General features: G+C 20.7%; 18 protein-coding genes and 15 non-coding genes across 33 annotated transcripts; 28 read left to right on the top strand and 5 right to left on the bottom strand. All coding sequences in view use genetic code 4, as the record gives it.

The window, feature by feature from the left end:
- Window positions 1-43: 43 nt before the first annotated feature.
- BESB_087320 lies at window positions 44-116 on the bottom strand. Its single transcript has one exon. It is a non-coding gene; the product is annotated as a tRNA-Ala (tRNA).
- A 29-nt stretch (window positions 117-145) lies between these two features.
- BESB_087390 lies at window positions 146-218 on the top strand. The gene has a single exon. It is a non-coding gene; the product is annotated as a tRNA-Asn (tRNA).
- Window positions 219-351: 133 nt separating this feature from the next.
- On the bottom strand, window positions 352-423 carry BESB_087350. Its single transcript has one exon. It is a non-coding gene; the product is annotated as a tRNA-Arg (tRNA).
- Window positions 424-438: 15 nt separating this feature from the next.
- On the bottom strand, window positions 439-510 carry BESB_087550. Its single transcript has one exon. It is a non-coding gene; the product is annotated as a tRNA-Val (tRNA).
- A 42-nt stretch (window positions 511-552) lies between these two features.
- On the top strand, window positions 553-625 carry BESB_087360. The gene has a single exon. It is a non-coding gene; the product is annotated as a tRNA-Arg (tRNA).
- Window positions 626-646: 21 nt separating this feature from the next.
- Window positions 647-720, top strand: BESB_087460. The gene has a single exon. It is a non-coding gene; the product is annotated as a tRNA-Met (tRNA).
- Window positions 721-773: 53 nt separating this feature from the next.
- BESB_087290 lies at window positions 774-3461 on the top strand. The gene has a single exon. It is a non-coding gene; the product is annotated as a large subunit ribosomal RNA (ribosomal RNA).
- A 3-nt stretch (window positions 3462-3464) lies between these two features.
- Window positions 3465-3536, top strand: BESB_087520. The gene has a single exon. It is a non-coding gene; the product is annotated as a tRNA-Thr (tRNA).
- A 38-nt stretch (window positions 3537-3574) lies between these two features.
- Window positions 3575-4171, top strand: BESB_086550 (ribosomal protein S4; the record flags this gene model as incomplete). Its single annotated transcript has 1 exon — window positions 3575-4171. One exon carries the CDS (start codon window positions 3575-3577, stop codon window positions 4169-4171), a length of 597 nt encoding a protein of 198 aa, XP_029214616.1.
- Window positions 4172-4706: 535 nt separating this feature from the next.
- BESB_087540 lies at window positions 4707-4789 on the top strand. Its single transcript has one exon. It is a non-coding gene; the product is annotated as a tRNA-Tyr (tRNA).
- A 15-nt stretch (window positions 4790-4804) lies between these two features.
- Window positions 4805-4896, top strand: BESB_087490. The gene has a single exon. It is a non-coding gene; the product is annotated as a tRNA-Ser (tRNA).
- Window positions 4897-5013: 117 nt separating this feature from the next.
- Window positions 5014-5085, bottom strand: BESB_087440. Its single transcript has one exon. It is a non-coding gene; the product is annotated as a tRNA-Lys (tRNA).
- Window positions 5086-5188: 103 nt separating this feature from the next.
- On the top strand, window positions 5189-5262 carry BESB_087480. Its single transcript has one exon. It is a non-coding gene; the product is annotated as a tRNA-Pro (tRNA).
- Window positions 5263-5303: 41 nt separating this feature from the next.
- Window positions 5304-5939, top strand: BESB_086540 (ribosomal protein L4; the record flags this gene model as incomplete). The annotated part of the gene is made up of 1 exon: window positions 5304-5939. One exon carries the CDS (start codon window positions 5304-5306, stop codon window positions 5937-5939), a length of 636 nt encoding a protein of 211 aa, XP_029214615.1.
- Window positions 5940-5968: 29 nt separating this feature from the next.
- Window positions 5969-6757, top strand: BESB_086520 (ribosomal protein L2; the record flags this gene model as incomplete). The annotated part of the gene is made up of 1 exon: window positions 5969-6757. One exon carries the CDS (start codon window positions 5969-5971, stop codon window positions 6755-6757), a length of 789 nt encoding a protein of 262 aa, XP_029214614.1.
- Window positions 6758-6775: 18 nt separating this feature from the next.
- BESB_086530 (ribosomal protein S19) lies at window positions 6776-6988 on the top strand (the record flags this gene model as incomplete). The annotated part of the gene is made up of 1 exon: window positions 6776-6988. One exon carries the CDS (start codon window positions 6776-6778, stop codon window positions 6986-6988), a length of 213 nt encoding a protein of 70 aa, XP_029214613.1.
- A 41-nt stretch (window positions 6989-7029) lies between these two features.
- Window positions 7030-7704, top strand: BESB_086510 (putative ribosomal protein S3; the record flags this gene model as incomplete). The annotated part of the gene is made up of 1 exon: window positions 7030-7704. The coding sequence occupies one exon, from the start codon at window positions 7030-7032 to the stop codon at window positions 7702-7704; it is 675 nt and encodes a 224-aa protein (XP_029214612.1).
- Window positions 7705-7722: 18 nt separating this feature from the next.
- Window positions 7723-8121, top strand: BESB_086500 (putative ribosomal protein L16; the record flags this gene model as incomplete). The annotated part of the gene is made up of 1 exon: window positions 7723-8121. The coding sequence occupies one exon, from the start codon at window positions 7723-7725 to the stop codon at window positions 8119-8121; it is 399 nt and encodes a 132-aa protein (XP_029214611.1).
- Window positions 8122-8138: 17 nt separating this feature from the next.
- On the top strand, window positions 8139-8360 carry BESB_086490 (ribosomal protein S17; the record flags this gene model as incomplete). Its single annotated transcript has 1 exon — window positions 8139-8360. One exon carries the CDS (start codon window positions 8139-8141, stop codon window positions 8358-8360), a length of 222 nt encoding a protein of 73 aa, XP_029214610.1.
- A 20-nt stretch (window positions 8361-8380) lies between these two features.
- BESB_086480 (ribosomal protein L14) lies at window positions 8381-8746 on the top strand (the record flags this gene model as incomplete). The annotated part of the gene is made up of 1 exon: window positions 8381-8746. The coding sequence occupies one exon, from the start codon at window positions 8381-8383 to the stop codon at window positions 8744-8746; it is 366 nt and encodes a 121-aa protein (XP_029214609.1).
- Window positions 8747-9129: 383 nt separating this feature from the next.
- On the top strand, window positions 9130-9681 carry BESB_086470 (putative ribosomal protein L6; the record flags this gene model as incomplete). Its single annotated transcript has 1 exon — window positions 9130-9681. One exon carries the CDS (start codon window positions 9130-9132, stop codon window positions 9679-9681), a length of 552 nt encoding a protein of 183 aa, XP_029214608.1.
- A 24-nt stretch (window positions 9682-9705) lies between these two features.
- BESB_086460 (putative ribosomal protein S5) lies at window positions 9706-10512 on the top strand (the record flags this gene model as incomplete). The annotated part of the gene is made up of 1 exon: window positions 9706-10512. The coding sequence occupies one exon, from the start codon at window positions 9706-9708 to the stop codon at window positions 10510-10512; it is 807 nt and encodes a 268-aa protein (XP_029214607.1).
- Window positions 10513-10522: 10 nt separating this feature from the next.
- BESB_086450 (ribosomal protein L36) lies at window positions 10523-10636 on the top strand (the record flags this gene model as incomplete). The annotated part of the gene is made up of 1 exon: window positions 10523-10636. One exon carries the CDS (start codon window positions 10523-10525, stop codon window positions 10634-10636), a length of 114 nt encoding a protein of 37 aa, XP_029214606.1.
- A 7-nt stretch (window positions 10637-10643) lies between these two features.
- Window positions 10644-11051, top strand: BESB_086440 (ribosomal protein S11; the record flags this gene model as incomplete). The annotated part of the gene is made up of 1 exon: window positions 10644-11051. One exon carries the CDS (start codon window positions 10644-10646, stop codon window positions 11049-11051), a length of 408 nt encoding a protein of 135 aa, XP_029214605.1.
- A 7-nt stretch (window positions 11052-11058) lies between these two features.
- Window positions 11059-11424, top strand: BESB_086430 (ribosomal protein S12; the record flags this gene model as incomplete). Its single annotated transcript has 1 exon — window positions 11059-11424. The coding sequence occupies one exon, from the start codon at window positions 11059-11061 to the stop codon at window positions 11422-11424; it is 366 nt and encodes a 121-aa protein (XP_029214604.1).
- A 17-nt stretch (window positions 11425-11441) lies between these two features.
- BESB_086420 (ribosomal protein S7) lies at window positions 11442-11885 on the top strand (the record flags this gene model as incomplete). Its single annotated transcript has 1 exon — window positions 11442-11885. One exon carries the CDS (start codon window positions 11442-11444, stop codon window positions 11883-11885), a length of 444 nt encoding a protein of 147 aa, XP_029214603.1.
- A 47-nt stretch (window positions 11886-11932) lies between these two features.
- On the top strand, window positions 11933-13147 carry BESB_086410 (putative elongation factor tu, apicoplast; the record flags this gene model as incomplete). The annotated part of the gene is made up of 1 exon: window positions 11933-13147. The coding sequence occupies one exon, from the start codon at window positions 11933-11935 to the stop codon at window positions 13145-13147; it is 1215 nt and encodes a 404-aa protein (XP_029214602.1).
- A 170-nt stretch (window positions 13148-13317) lies between these two features.
- Window positions 13318-13389, bottom strand: BESB_087470. The gene has a single exon. It is a non-coding gene; the product is annotated as a tRNA-Phe (tRNA).
- Window positions 13390-13421: 32 nt separating this feature from the next.
- BESB_087400 lies at window positions 13422-13493 on the top strand. Its single transcript has one exon. It is a non-coding gene; the product is annotated as a tRNA-Gln (tRNA).
- Window positions 13494-13513: 20 nt separating this feature from the next.
- On the top strand, window positions 13514-13584 carry BESB_087530. The gene has a single exon. It is a non-coding gene; the product is annotated as a tRNA-Trp (tRNA).
- Window positions 13585-13627: 43 nt separating this feature from the next.
- On the top strand, window positions 13628-14020 carry BESB_086400 (putative ribosomal protein L11; the record flags this gene model as incomplete). The annotated part of the gene is made up of 1 exon: window positions 13628-14020. One exon carries the CDS (start codon window positions 13628-13630, stop codon window positions 14018-14020), a length of 393 nt encoding a protein of 130 aa, XP_029214601.1.
- Window positions 14021-14028: 8 nt separating this feature from the next.
- On the top strand, window positions 14029-14205 carry BESB_086390 (orf F; the record flags this gene model as incomplete). Its single annotated transcript has 1 exon — window positions 14029-14205. One exon carries the CDS (start codon window positions 14029-14031, stop codon window positions 14203-14205), a length of 177 nt encoding a protein of 58 aa, XP_029214600.1.
- A 3-nt stretch (window positions 14206-14208) lies between these two features.
- BESB_086380 (orf E) lies at window positions 14209-14526 on the top strand (the record flags this gene model as incomplete). Its single annotated transcript has 1 exon — window positions 14209-14526. One exon carries the CDS (start codon window positions 14209-14211, stop codon window positions 14524-14526), a length of 318 nt encoding a protein of 105 aa, XP_029214599.1.
- Between the last annotated feature and the right edge of the window lie 34 nt (window positions 14527-14560).

Here is a 14560-nt window from a genome sequence, read left to right as displayed (position 1 = left end):
CCTGAACATTTTCTGAACATTTAAGGGAATTCTAAATATATATTGGAGATATACGGACTTGAACCGTAGACTTCTTTTTTGCAAAAAAAGTGCTCTACCTACTAAGCTATACCCCCATATATTAATAATATATATTAGATATATATCTTCAGTAGCTCAGTGGTTAGAGCTTTCGGCTGTTAACCGAAAAGTCGTTGGTTCAAATCCAACCTGAGGAGATTTTAGTAAAATATATATATTTAAATAAATTACGGAAGGAGAGACTTGAACTCTCATTTTTATTTTATTAGAGCCTAAATCTAACGCGTCTACCATTTCCGCCACATCCGCATAATTTCATAATGTAGAATATAGGCCTAGTAGGTTTCGAACCTACATAAAAAACTTAGAAGGTTTTTGTCCTTACCATTAGACGATAGGCCTTTTTAATTTTTATTTTGGGCAGTATTGGAATCGAACCAATACTTATGTGCTTGTAAAGCATATACTCTACCACTAAGCTAACTGCCCAAATACTTTATTACGTATAATATTTATTTATTATATAATAAAGAGTCAATAGCTCAGTTGGAAGAGTATGTGGCTACGGACTACAATGACGGGGGTTCAAATCCCTCTTGGCTCTTTTAAAATTAATTTAATATTAAGCGGGATAGAGCAGGTTGGTAGCTCGTCGGGCTCATGACCCGAAGGTCAGCGGTTCAAATCCGCTTCTCGTTTGCAAAAATAATTTATGGGATATAAGTAAAATTTAAATTTTAATTAAATAAAATAAAAATTTAAACTATAGGGATAAAAAGGATGCCTAGGTACTTTAAGACGAAGAAGGACGTAAATTATATACGAAAAACTTATTTAGAGCTGATTTTATGCAAACTTTAAAATAAGATTTCCGAATGGGGAAACCTATTAATATTTTTTAAATTAAAAAAGATTTACTTGAGGAACTGAATCATCTTAGTACTCAAAGGAAAAGAAAATAACAATTATTCCCTTAGTAGTGGCGAACGAGTAGGGATAAAAAACGTTGTACGTTTAGTTTAAAAAAATAAAGTAAATATAAACAACTAGTTTATATTGAAGAAACAAGAACTTCCTTGTAAAACTAAATACTTTAAAGTAACCAATAGTGAACTAGTACCGTGAGGGAAAGGTGAAAAGAACCCCGGGAGGGGAGTGAAAAGAGACTGAAATTTTAATCCTAAAAACAATAGAAGGGTAATTGAACCTAACTATTTGCCTGTTGAAGAAGGAACCGATAAGTTTTGGTTTTTAAGCAAAAGGCTAAAAGAAAACTTGAAGCCATAGTGAAAACGAGTTATTACATCCGTAATAGCGTTTGTATATTACCAAAAACCCGAATCCAATTGATTTAACCTTGTTCAGAATGAAATATAAATAACTTTATATGGAAGTTCGAACTGATTAATATTGCAAAATTATCAGAAGAAATGAGGTTAGTGGTGAAATGCTATTCGAATTTGGAGCTAGCTGGTTCTCCCCGAAATGTATTGAGGCGCAGCTATTATAATGTATTATATATAAAGGGTAAAGCACTGTTTTTGAAATTACTATAAACTAATAATATTTTTATATTAAAATTATAATAAGTGAGACTTTTAGGGATAATCTTATAAGTCAAAAGGGAAACAACCCAGACCATTAACTAAGATAAGAATATAACGAAAGTTTGAAAGGAAGTAGAGTTGTTACGTATACAACCAGAAGGTTAGCTTAGAAGCAGTTTTCCTTTAAAAAGTGCGTAAAAGCTTACTGGTAAAGTAATTCTGCACCTACAATGAATAACAAAATATTTTTTTATCGAAGTAATGGGATCTATATATAATAGATCGGTAGGGGAGCGTTCTACAATAAAATAAAGCAAAGTTATTAAATTTTGTGAATAAAGTAGAAGTGAGAATGTCGGTTTAAGTAACGTTAAATATTAAGAAGAATCTAATACCTCAAAAACTCAAAAGGTTCCTATGGAAGGGCATACCGCATAGGGTTAGTCGGGGCCTAAGGCAAGAAATTTATTGTAATTGATGGGAATCAAGTTAATATTCTTGAACCATATTTATATTACTGCTATACAAGTAGTGACCAAAATTTAAGTTTTAAGCAATATAATAAATGATTTTTTGCTTAATAATAAAGATTTTTGCTAGAAAAATGATACTGTATAATTATAAATATGCCCGTACTGAAACTGACACAAGTGAGTAAGTATTATAATGTACTAAGAGGACGAAACAATTTTCTTTAAGGAACTCGGCAAAACAATCCTGTAACTTAGGGATAAAGGATGCCTAAAAGGCTGCAATTAAAAAGTTCAAGCGACTGTTTATCAAAAACACAGGTATCCGCAAAGTGTAATTACGAAGTAAGGGTACTGACACCTGCCCAGTGCTAGTAAGTTAAAAAAAATTTTTATGTACTACAAATAATTTTTTTATAAGCTCTAGTAAACGGCGGCTGTAACTATAACGGTCCTAAGGTAGCGAAATTCATTGTCGGGTAAGTTCCGACCCGCACGAAAGGTGTAACGACTTGAACACTGTCTTTAAGAAAATTTCGGTGAAATAGAAATGTTTGTAAAGATACAGACTTTTTACATCAGGACAGAAAGACCCTATGAAGCTTTACTGCAATTTGATATTGAAATTAAATTTTATTTAAATAGTGTAAGTGGGAAGTTAGTTATTACTATCAATGAAACACCACTTTTATAAACTTTAATTTCTAACTATAATTTTTTTATCATATTATATAAAAATTTCAAAAAGGTAGTTTGACTGGGGCGGTTGCCTCCTAAAGAGTAACGGAGGTGCACAAAGGTCTTTTATTTTAATAATAATAAAATATTAAAATTAATAAATGTAAAGGTTGAATATTAAAAAGGCTTGATTGTGAGAGTAACTACTTAAACAAGGACGAAAGTCGGTCTTAATGATCCGGCAAATCTAAGTGGTAGGGTTGCCGCTTAACGGATAAAAGTTACTCTAGGGATAACAGGCTGATCTCTCCCGATAGTCCATATTGACGGGGAGGTTTGGCACCTCGATGTCGGCTCGTCGCATCCTGAGGCTGTAGCAGGTCTCAAGGGTTGGTCTGTTCGCCCATTAAAGCGGCACGTGAGCTGGGTTCAGAACGTCGTGAGACAGTTCGGTCCGTATCCGATGTAAACGTAAGAATATTGTAAAGTATTTCCTTTAGTACGAGAGGACCAAGGAAATTAAACCTATAGTAGTTCAGTTATTTTATCAAAAGTATTTTACTGAATAGCTAAGTTTAATAAAAATAACTACTGAAAGCATATAAGTAGGAAAAAACTTTAAGATTAATATTCTATTCATATAAATGAGTAAGAATTTAAATAGAACATTTATTAAAAAGAAAAATTGTGTAAGAATAGTAATATTTTTAGCAAATTTTTGCTAATAATTCGAGGATAAATTTTTTTTGCTGATGTAGCTCAACGGTAGAGCCGCTGATTTGTAATCAGGAGGTTATGGGTTCGAATCCCTTTATCAGTTGATTTTTTTTTTTTAAATATAATAAAATTTTGATGAAAATGGAAAAAACTTTTAAAGCAAAACTTAAAAAATTACAATATTTTAAGCTTACTTTTTTACCTGGTTTTTGTACTAAACTATTAAAAAAAGAATTAGTGTTTACGAAAAAAGGAAAATTGTCTGCTTTTTTAACTAAATTACTAGAAAAACAAAAATTAAAGTATAATTATGGGCTTAAAGAAAATCAAATTAAAAAATATTTTAAATATATTAAATTATTAAAAGTTTTTAATTTGGTTCAAATTATTGAATTACGTTTAGATGCTACTTTATTTAGAATAGGATTTGCAAAATCTATAAATCAAGCTAAACAATTAATTACTCATGGATTTATTTTTATTAATTCTATTTTAATTAAAAATCCTAATTTTCTTTTAACAGAAAAAGATTTGATTTATATAAATCCTAAAAAATCTACTATTCTTTTAATTTGTAGGATTAATTTATTTTTTAGATATTATAATAAATATAATTTATATATTTATAATTTATGTGTAGAATATTTAAAATTTAAATTACAAAAAGAATTTTATTTTAAATTATATTTATTTATTTCTTTTAATGAGACTTTAGTTAAAAATTATTATAAATTTTAATTTAATAGGTAAATGAAGTTAAATGGTTTTAACATTGGATTGTGATTCCAACTTTAGCAAGTTCGATTCTTGTCATTTACCATAAATGATATAATTTAATTAGGTAAAATAAAGAACTGCAAATTCTTCAAATCTCAGTTCAAATCTGAGTATCATTTTTAAATTTAATATTATATATAAGGATGTGGTGAAATAGGTAAACACAGCGGACTTTATTTATTTAGAGATAAAAATTTTATCTTTATTTTTTTTGGTAAACTATAAAAAAATTTATAAAATTTTTGTATTATAAGATATATGTATAATAATCAAAAGACTCTTAAAAATAAATTAATTAATATTAATATAGAGTTTATATAAATATTAATAATTATAATATAAATATGAAAATCTGTAAACTTTAAAAAAGTTTTGAGGGTTCGAGTCCCTTCTTCCTTATTTATATACTTGTGGCTGAGTGGGCAAAAGCAATGAGCTCATAACTCATAATAAAACGAAAGTTCGAATCTTTTCAAGTATATTAAGTTTTTTTAATGAATTGATGTCTGAGTGGTCAATAGAAATAGACTGTAAATCTATAGAATTATATCTTCATCGGTTCAAATCCGGTTCAATTCATTTAGAATATTTTAAAGAAAAGTGGCTGAGAGGTTTAAAGCACCAATTTGCTAGTTTGGTATATAATTATTAAAATTATATCAAGGGTTCGAATCCCTTTTTTTCTAAATAAATATCTATTTAGGAATTATAGTTTAAATGGTTAAAATTTTATCTTGTCATGATAATAGATGTGAGTTCAAGTCTCATTAATTCCGTATTAAATATTTATATATTATAAAATTTAGGTTGTCTGGGAATCGAACCCAGATTCTTTCGGTTAAAAGCCGAATACTATACCATTAAGCTAACAACCTTATAATAATATTATTATTAATAAATAGCTTTTATCGTCTAAAAGGTAAGGATACTTTTTTTTCATAAAAGAGATAAGGATTCGATTTCCTTTAAAAGCATAATCGGAATGTGGCGTAGTTAGGTAGCGCTTCTATTTTGGGAATAGAAAGTCATAGGTTCAAATCCTATCGTTCCGAAATTAATATATTAATTAAATTATATTTAATTTACTACTTAAATGATAAATATTTTTTTAACTTTTCCGATTAGATTATGAGATAACTGACAAATTTATATTAGAAATTATAAATTTATAATTGAATATTGGTTTTTATATAATAATACTTTTTTAGAAATAGTTAAATTTTTAAGTTTAAATTTACTTAATGAATTAAATATTATTAAAAATTTTAAAATCAGTAACACAAAACTTAAAGCTTTTAGTACTTATAGTAATAAAAAATTACGTCAACAAAAAGGATCAGGTAAAGCTAGAGTAGGATCTAAAAAATCTATTTTACATAAAAGCGGTTCTATTGCTTTTGGTTTAAATACAAAGCGTTTATTTAACCCTTTAATTAAAAAAACATTATTTTTAATTTTAAAATATTTATATTTAAATAAACGAACTAATATTTATATTATAAATGTAAATACTAATATAAAATATTTAATTAATTTTAAAAATTATTTAAAATTGCAGATGCAATTAAATGGAATTTTAATACACAAATTTTTATGTTTAAATTTAACTAAAAATAATTTAGTATATTTTAAATTTACAAAAAAAAATCAACAAGTAAATTTTGTAAAAATTAATCAACTTACTTGTTTTAAATTACTTTCTTTTAAATATATATTTATTTTTGTTTAATAATTTTTTTTTAATTAATGACAACAATAATGTTTATAAAAATTAAAAAATATAGAATTAAATATCTAATAATAAAAAAACAAAAAGCTTTCGGTAGGAATAATTTAGGAATTATTACATGTAGAGCTAGAGGTGGTGGAATAAAAAAAAATTTATATAAAATTTTAGATTCAGATTTTTTTAATTACGGTTTATTATTTCCTTCAGCTTTTTTTATTAATACAATCTACGACCCTTTTAGAGGTTTTTTTTTAGCTGTATATTTTATTTTAACTATATCTGTATATAGATATTTTTTATTAACTAAAAATTTAAAAATAGGAACTCAAATTAATTTTGGTTTTAAAGCTCCACTTAAAATTGGAAATGCTTTACCTTTATATAAAATATATATAGGATCTTTTATATATAATATAGAAATTAAATGTAAAGGAAAAGGTAAGTTAGTTACAAATGCTAATTTTAGTGCAATTATATTAATGATTGGTGCTTTATATGTTACAATAAAATTGCCTTCTGGAGAGATAAAATTATTATTAAAAAATTTATTTTGTATCTTAGGACAATTAACTGTTAAAAAATTATCTAATCAAAATAAATTTAAACGTGCTGGATTTAAAAGAAAATGGTTATCTAGAAGACCTAAGGTTAGAGGAGCTGCTATGAATGCTGTTGATCATCCTCATGGTGGAGGAGAAGGTAAAGCTTCTATTGGATTTAAATTTTCGAGAACTTTATGAGGAAAAGCTTTTAAAGGGATTAAAACAAGAAAAAAACATAAACAATTATCTAAATTTATATTACAAAATAGATCATAAAATTTTTTTACATAAATTATGATAAAAATTATTTATAGAAAACTATTTATACCTAAGTATTTAATAAAAAAATCAAAATATCAACATTATACAATTAAACTTTATTATAAATATTTATTAATTACTCCTTTTTTAATTTGAAAATTAATAGAATTATATACTGGTAAATCTTTTGTAACTATTAATATTACGAAAGAGAAAATAGGTCGTTCTTTACAATATTTTTGTTAAATATAGGATATCAAATTATATAATTATTTTATTAAATAAAAATGTTTGGACAACGTGTTAATTCATTAATTTTTTATTCTAAACTTTATTCAAAATATAATAATTTATGGACAATATATTTAAATAATTTAAATTGGGTATATTATTTTTTTAATACTATTCAGTTTATTAGTTATTTAAATTATTTTAAACATAAAATTTTATTAAATAATTTTAATTTTTTTTCTTTAAATAATAAATATAAATTTCAATTAAATATAAATTGTATTTTTTATTTTTATAATTATTTTTTAAAATTTAAAATTTTTTTAAAAGGGCTTCAAACTATTAAAAAAATTTCTAAAAAAATAAATAAAATAAATAAATCTACATATAAATATTATATATATATTAATTTTTTAATATTAAAAAATCCTTTTTCTTCTATAAATTATTTTTTTTATTATATTATAAAAAAATTTCAACAAACTTTATCTTTAAGAAAAATTTTAAAACAACTTTCTTTATTAATATTAAATATTAAAAAAACGCATATTAAAGGAATTAAAATCTTAATATCTGGTAAAATTAATGGAGTAGCTATAGCAAAAAAAGAAACATGTAATTATGGTTTAAATTATTTTAATAAATATATTTATAATATAAAGTATAATGTATTTTATTTAAAAACAAAATTTGGAGTTTTAGGATTTAAATTTTGGATATTTTTAATTTAAATAATATTTTAATTACTAATGAATATTTCTGGATTAACTAAAAATTTATGTGGACGTAAAAAATTATCAAAAAATATTAAACCTTTTAAATTAAATTATGGGGTTTGAATAATTAAATTAAAAAAATTTTTATTTTGTAAACAAACTTATGTAGATTTTTTAAAAAAATTTTTTAAAATTTGAAAAAAATTTTATAATTTTAAACTTTATAAAACTACAATTCATACTAAAAAATCTTTAGAAAGTAGAATGGGAGGAGGTAAAGGTAATAATTTATATAAAATTTTTTCATTTAAACCAGGTTCTTTTATCTTAGAATATTATAATTTAAATAAATATAAAATTTTACATTTATTTAAGTCACTTACTTGAAATAAGAAATTTTATTTTAAATTTTTAAAAAAAAAATATATATAAAATAGTTTTTAATTTACATGAATATTAAAATAGGTTATGTTATAAAAATTAAAAATAGTACTATGTATAAATTTATAGTACCATTTTGAAAAAAAACTTTAAAATATAAAAACTTACAATTAAAAATTAAATCTAATTTTTTTAATGATTCTAGAAAAGAATTTTTACAAAATTTTATTGTATTAGTAAGATTTAATTGTAAACAAAAAAAATATAATTTAATTAAAATTTTATTTTAAATATTTAACTAATTAATGTCATGACTCAATTAAATAGTTTTTTTTATGTTTCAGATAATACTGGAGTTAAAAAAATTTTTAGTTTACAAAATATAACAAAAAATTCTTTTTCCATTAACACATCAGATATTATTTTAGGAATTATTAAAGAAATTTCATTTAAATCTTCTTTTAAATATTCTGAATTAGTTTATGGCTTTGTAATTAGAATAAAAAAAAACCAAAATATTAACAATTATTATAATTATACTTTTAATGAAAATGCTGTTATTTTAATTGATAAAAATTTTAATCCACTTGGAACAAGAGTATTTGGATTATTTCCTGAAGATTTAAAACATAACAATCATTTAAAAGTAAATTCTTTAAATTTAAATACAATTTAATACACTAAATAAAAATGATAAAATTAAAAAAATTATTAATTTTTTTAAAAAACAATTCGTTAAAAAAAAAAAAAATTATTATTCCTTATAATTATAAAATATATAAAATATTAAGAAGTTTAAATTTAATTTTTAATTTTTATGAAATTTATTATATAAATAAATTTTTAATTATATTATTTAATCATATAATTAAAAAATTAGAAATTTTAAAATATTTAAATTCTATTAATAAAAATTTTTATAAATTTATTTTCATTAAAAAGCAAATTTATTTAATTTCTACAGTTAAAGGATTAATGTCTAGTTTAGAAGCTTATAAATTAAAATTAAAAGGTCATTTGATTTGTATATTCTTTTTTTAAAATTAATTTAAATTTAAAATGAAAATTTTTAAAATTTTACATAATACTTTTTATAAAAAAAATTATATTTCTTATTTTTGGATTTGGGATAATAAAACTAAAACAAATAGATTAATTTTAATATTTTCTAATATTAAATTTATTTTTTTATATAAAAATACATACTTTTTTCCTTTTTTAAGATTTAAATTTTTATTAATTAGTTTTTTTTCTGAATTAAATATTATACAAAATTTATTTTCTTCAGCTGAAAAAACTTTAAATATATGATTTTTTTTAAAATTACATTTAAATGGAGTTGGATATAAAATTTTATATTTAAAAAATATTTTAATTTTAATGCTAAATTTTAGTCATATTATTAAATTTAAATTTTTAAATATGAATGATATATACATACAAATTGAAACTATTAATAATCTTATTTTAAAAAGTATGAATAAAAGTATGTTAGGAATTTTTAGTTCTATTATTAAATTATTTAGAATGCATAATAATTATAATAAAAATGGGATTAGAAATATATATGAATATTTAAAAACAAATAAATTAAAAATTATAAAAAAATAATATAATATTTATAAAATTATATTTATGATGTTTATTAAAAATACTTTTTTTATTCTAAATTTTAATAAATCCATTAAAAAAACTTTTCAATATAATAAAGATAAAATATTTAATAAATTAATTAAACAGCTTTATATTTTCTTATTTTATTTATATGTTTTAAAAGATTTTATTTTTTATAAATATTTCTTTTTTAAGAAAAAAACTTATTGAATTTTAATAAATATTTTTTTATTTTTATTAAATTTAAATATTATTAAATTATTACAATTTCATATAAATAATTCTTCTAAATTAGTTTTTAAAATTAAAAAAAAATTATCTTTATATTATATTTATATAATTAAAATATTATTAGTATTTAATTATAATTTATTTTTATTATTTTTTCATAAAACAAATAAATATAATAAAATTTTACAAAAAATAATAGAAATAAAAAAAATATCTAAAACAAAACAAAAAGGACGTATTAAAAGATTTAAGGTATTACTTTTAATAGGTGCAAAAAATGCTTGGATAGGTATAGGTATTTCTAAAGATTTTTATTTACAAGATGCTATAAATAAAGCTCGTTTTTTTGCTTTTAAAAAAATATATTTTTTTTATATTATTTTAGAAAAATTATTTTTTTATTCAAATAATATTAATAAAATTAAATGTTTTATTTTATATAAACCAAATTTTTATGGAATACAAGTTTCTTTTTTAGTACAAGTTTTTTTAGAATTATTAGGGTATAATCCTTTAATTATTAAAATATTTAAACGTACTACTAAATACACTTTAATTAATTTTTTTATAAGGATATTAAGTGATTTAATTAATTAAAAATTTTAAAATGAAAATTCGATCTTCTTTAAAATATTTTTGTTTAAATTGTAAAAAAAAATCTTATAAAAAAAAGAAAATGATAAAATGTAATAATTTAAAACATAATCAACGTCAAAAATAAATTAATAATGATTAATAAAATATTTACTTTATATATTAAATCTACAGGTAAAAATACTTTTTTATCTTTATTACAAAATAATTTATTGTTTAATACTAATAGATTAGTTTTAAATAAAAACCAACGTATTCTAAATACTTATTCATGCGGAAAATTTGGGTTTAAGAATAGAAAAAAAGAAACAGCATTTGCTTGTAGTTTTATAGTTACTAAAATTTTATTATTAATTATAAATTTAAAAATTAAATTTCTTCATATTATTATGAAAGGAATAGGATTATATAGAAAAATAATATTAACAACTATTTTAACCTTTTTAACTGAACAGCGTAATCACTTAAAATTATTATCTATAACAGATTTAACACAAAGTTCTTTTAATGGATGTTCTGCAAAAAAAAGAAAAAAACATTAATATTATAATGATAACTATTAACCAATTATTAAAAAAGTCACGTGTAAAGAAAAAAAAACAATATTCTAATTTTTCTACTAAACCACAAATTAAAGGTTTATGTATAAAAGTTTTTACTAGAACACCAAAAAAACCTAATTCAGCTTTACGAAAAATAGCTAAAATAAGACTTAAAAATAAAAAAGAAATTTTAGCTTATATTCCTGGTGAAGGGCATGCGCTACAAGATCATAATTTTGTTTTAATAAGAAAAGGAAGAGTTCAAGATTTACCTGGAATTAAATATAAAGTAATTAGAGGTGTTTTAGATACTATAGGAGTAGTAAATAGAAAATCAAGTAGATCTAAATATGGTACAAAAAAAAAAATATAATTTTTTTAATATTTAAAATGATTTATTTTTATCAAAAACAATTTATAATTTTTCATTTAATTCAAAAATTATTAATTTCTGGTAAAAAACAACAAACTGGAAATTTAATTTTAAATTTTTTAATTTTATTTAAAAAAAAAAATAAAAATTATTTATCACTTTTAGAAAAAATAATTTTAAAATTGATGGTATTTTTTACTTTTAAAATGAAAAAAATTAATTTATCTATTTATCAAGTCCCACAACCAATTATATATAAAAAAGCACTATTTAAAGCTATTTTATGATTAATTAAAGCAGTAAAAAATAATTCAAAAAATAAAATAGCATTATATAAAAAATTATATTTAGAATGTGATAATATATTAAAACAACAAGGTAAAGCTTATCAATTAAAATATAATTATAGTAAAAAAGCTTTAATAAATAGAATCCTTATTTATCTTACATATAAAAAATAAGGTAAGTCAAAAGTATTAATTTAATTAATAATTTAAAATATTGTAATATGGCTAAAGAAATTTTTAAAAAACAAAAACCTCATATAAATATAGGAACAATTGGACATGTAGATCATGGAAAAACTACTTTAACAGCAGCTATTACTTATGTATTAGCTAAACAAAATCAAGCAAAAGTTAAAACTTATAATGAAATTGATTGTGCTCCTGAGGAAATTGCTAGAGGAATTACAATTAAAACTTCACATATTGAATATGAAACTAATACAAGACATTACGCTCATATAGATTGTCCTGGACATGCTGATTATATTAAGAATATGATTACTGGAGCTGCACAAATGGATGGAGCAATTTTAGTTGTATCAGCTGTAGATGGACCAATGCCACAAACTAAAGAACATTTATTATTAGCTAAACAAATAGGAATTTCTAATATTATTGTTTTCTTAAATAAAATTGATTTAATAGATGATAATGAAATTTTAGAATTAGTAGAATTAGAAACTCGTGAATTATTAGATAAATATAATTTTTCTTCAGATACAACACCTGTTATTACTGGTTCAGCTTTAAAAGCTTTAGATTCTTCTAATACTTCAACAACAAATATATGGATAAATAAAATTTATGAATTATTAACAGCTTTAGATTCTTATATTCCTTTACCAAAAAGAGATTTAGATAAACCTTTCTTATTAGCTATTGAAGATATTTTTTCAATTACAGGTAGAGGTACTGTAGTTACAGGTAAAATTGAAAGAGGATGTATTAAATTAGGTGATACAGTAACTTTACTTGGATTTAATATCTCTAAAAATGTAGTAATTATAGGTCTAGAAATGTTTCAAAAAACTTTAGAATTAGGTGAAGCTGGAGATAATGTAGGTATTTTATTAAGAGGAATACAAAAAACAGATGTAAAACGTGGTATGATTTTAGCTAAACCTTCAACAATGACTCTTCATTCAATTTTTCAAGCAGATGTATATATTTTAACTGTAGCTGAAGGTGGAAGAGAAAAACCTATTTTTGAAGGATATTGCCCTCAATTTTATTTATATACTATAAATATTACTGGTTCTATAAAATTTACTACAGAAACAAAAGAAACTAATACAAAAATGATTCTTCCTGGAGATAGAGTTAAATTAACTGTTACATTAATTTATTCTATTGCAATTGAAAAAGGAATTAGATTTGCTATTAGAGAAGGAGGACGTACTATAGGAGCAGGTATAATCACTGATATTATAAAATAATAAAATTATTATTATATTATGAATAAAAATAAAAAAATTCTTCTATTTAATAAAAAAAATAAAATAAAAAAACAAAAAAATTTTTATTTAAATTTAAGATATTTTTATTTAAAACAATTATCTAATTGAAATAATAAAATTTTTAATTTTATAAAAGTAGATTAAAAAAATGTTGAAAATCAGAATTGAACTGATAACTTAAGGATCTTCAGTCCTTTGCTCTACCATTGAGCTATTTCAACTTAATATATAATAATATTACTATCTTTAATCTTAAAAAGTAGCCAAGTGGTAAGGCAACGGATTTTGATTCCGAGATACATAGGTTCGAATCCTTTCTTTTTAAAATAAATAAAAAAAATAATTACGTTTTTAGTTTAATGGTAGAATAAAGGTCTCCAAAATCTAAGGTGAAAGTTCAACTCTTTCAAAACGTGACTATTTATTGTTTATATTATATATTATAATTTTTTAAGTAAAATGGCAAAATTTAAATTAAAAATAATAAAATTAATTTTACATACAGAATTAACTAGTTTTTTTTCATCATTAAGTTCTATTTTAGGGCCTATAGGAATTAATGTAAATTTTTTTTGTCAAGAATATAATAAACGTGTTAAATTTAAAAAGAATATTTTTTTACCTTTACATATTATTATATATAATGATAAATCTTATACATTAAAATTTAATACTATATATACATCTTTTTTCTTTAATACTAAATTAAAAAAAATTTTTGAAAAAAATAATAAAAAATTTTTAATAAAAAAATTTTCATTTTTAAAACAAATCCAATTATTTCCTAAATCAAATATTGATATTTGTAAAACAGTTAAAGCTACATTAAATTCTTTTTATCATATTAATTAAAAAACAAAATGATCTGTTTAAATCTTTTAAAATTTCAAACTATATTAAAAAAATATTTTATTAAACCTTCTTATAATAAAAATAAGAATTTTATATGTAAAAAATATTTAAAAAAAATAATTATAAAATATTATTACTTTGGCTTTCTATCTTATAAAGCAATAAATTATATAATTTTATCTTAACTTATGCTTTTTAAAAAATATATATTTTTAACAAAATTATTTTTTACATTAAATAAATCAAATAAAAAAAAATTATATTTTAATTTTAATTTTTTTAAAAAAATTTATTCTAAATACTTTTTTCAACAATTATCTAATAATTATTTTATTTTTTATTCTTTTCCTTTTGATTTTCAAAAGATACAATTACAAAAAAATTTTAGTATTTGTATTAAAAAAAAATTTAAAAATAATTTATTAAATTTAAATTTTATTAGATTTAAAAAAAAAAATTATATTTTTTATAATTTTTATATGAATTTTTTACATTTTAATTTATAATTAAGTCAAATTTTTATTTAATAAAAAAAATTAA

Source organism: Besnoitia besnoiti, apicoplast, assembly GCF_002563875.1.
Source record: "Besnoitia besnoiti strain Bb-Ger1 apicoplast, complete sequence, whole genome shotgun sequence".
Lineage (NCBI taxonomy): Eukaryota > Apicomplexa > Conoidasida > Eucoccidiorida > Sarcocystidae > Besnoitia > Besnoitia besnoiti.
This window is presented reverse-complemented; position numbering and strand designations above follow the sequence as displayed.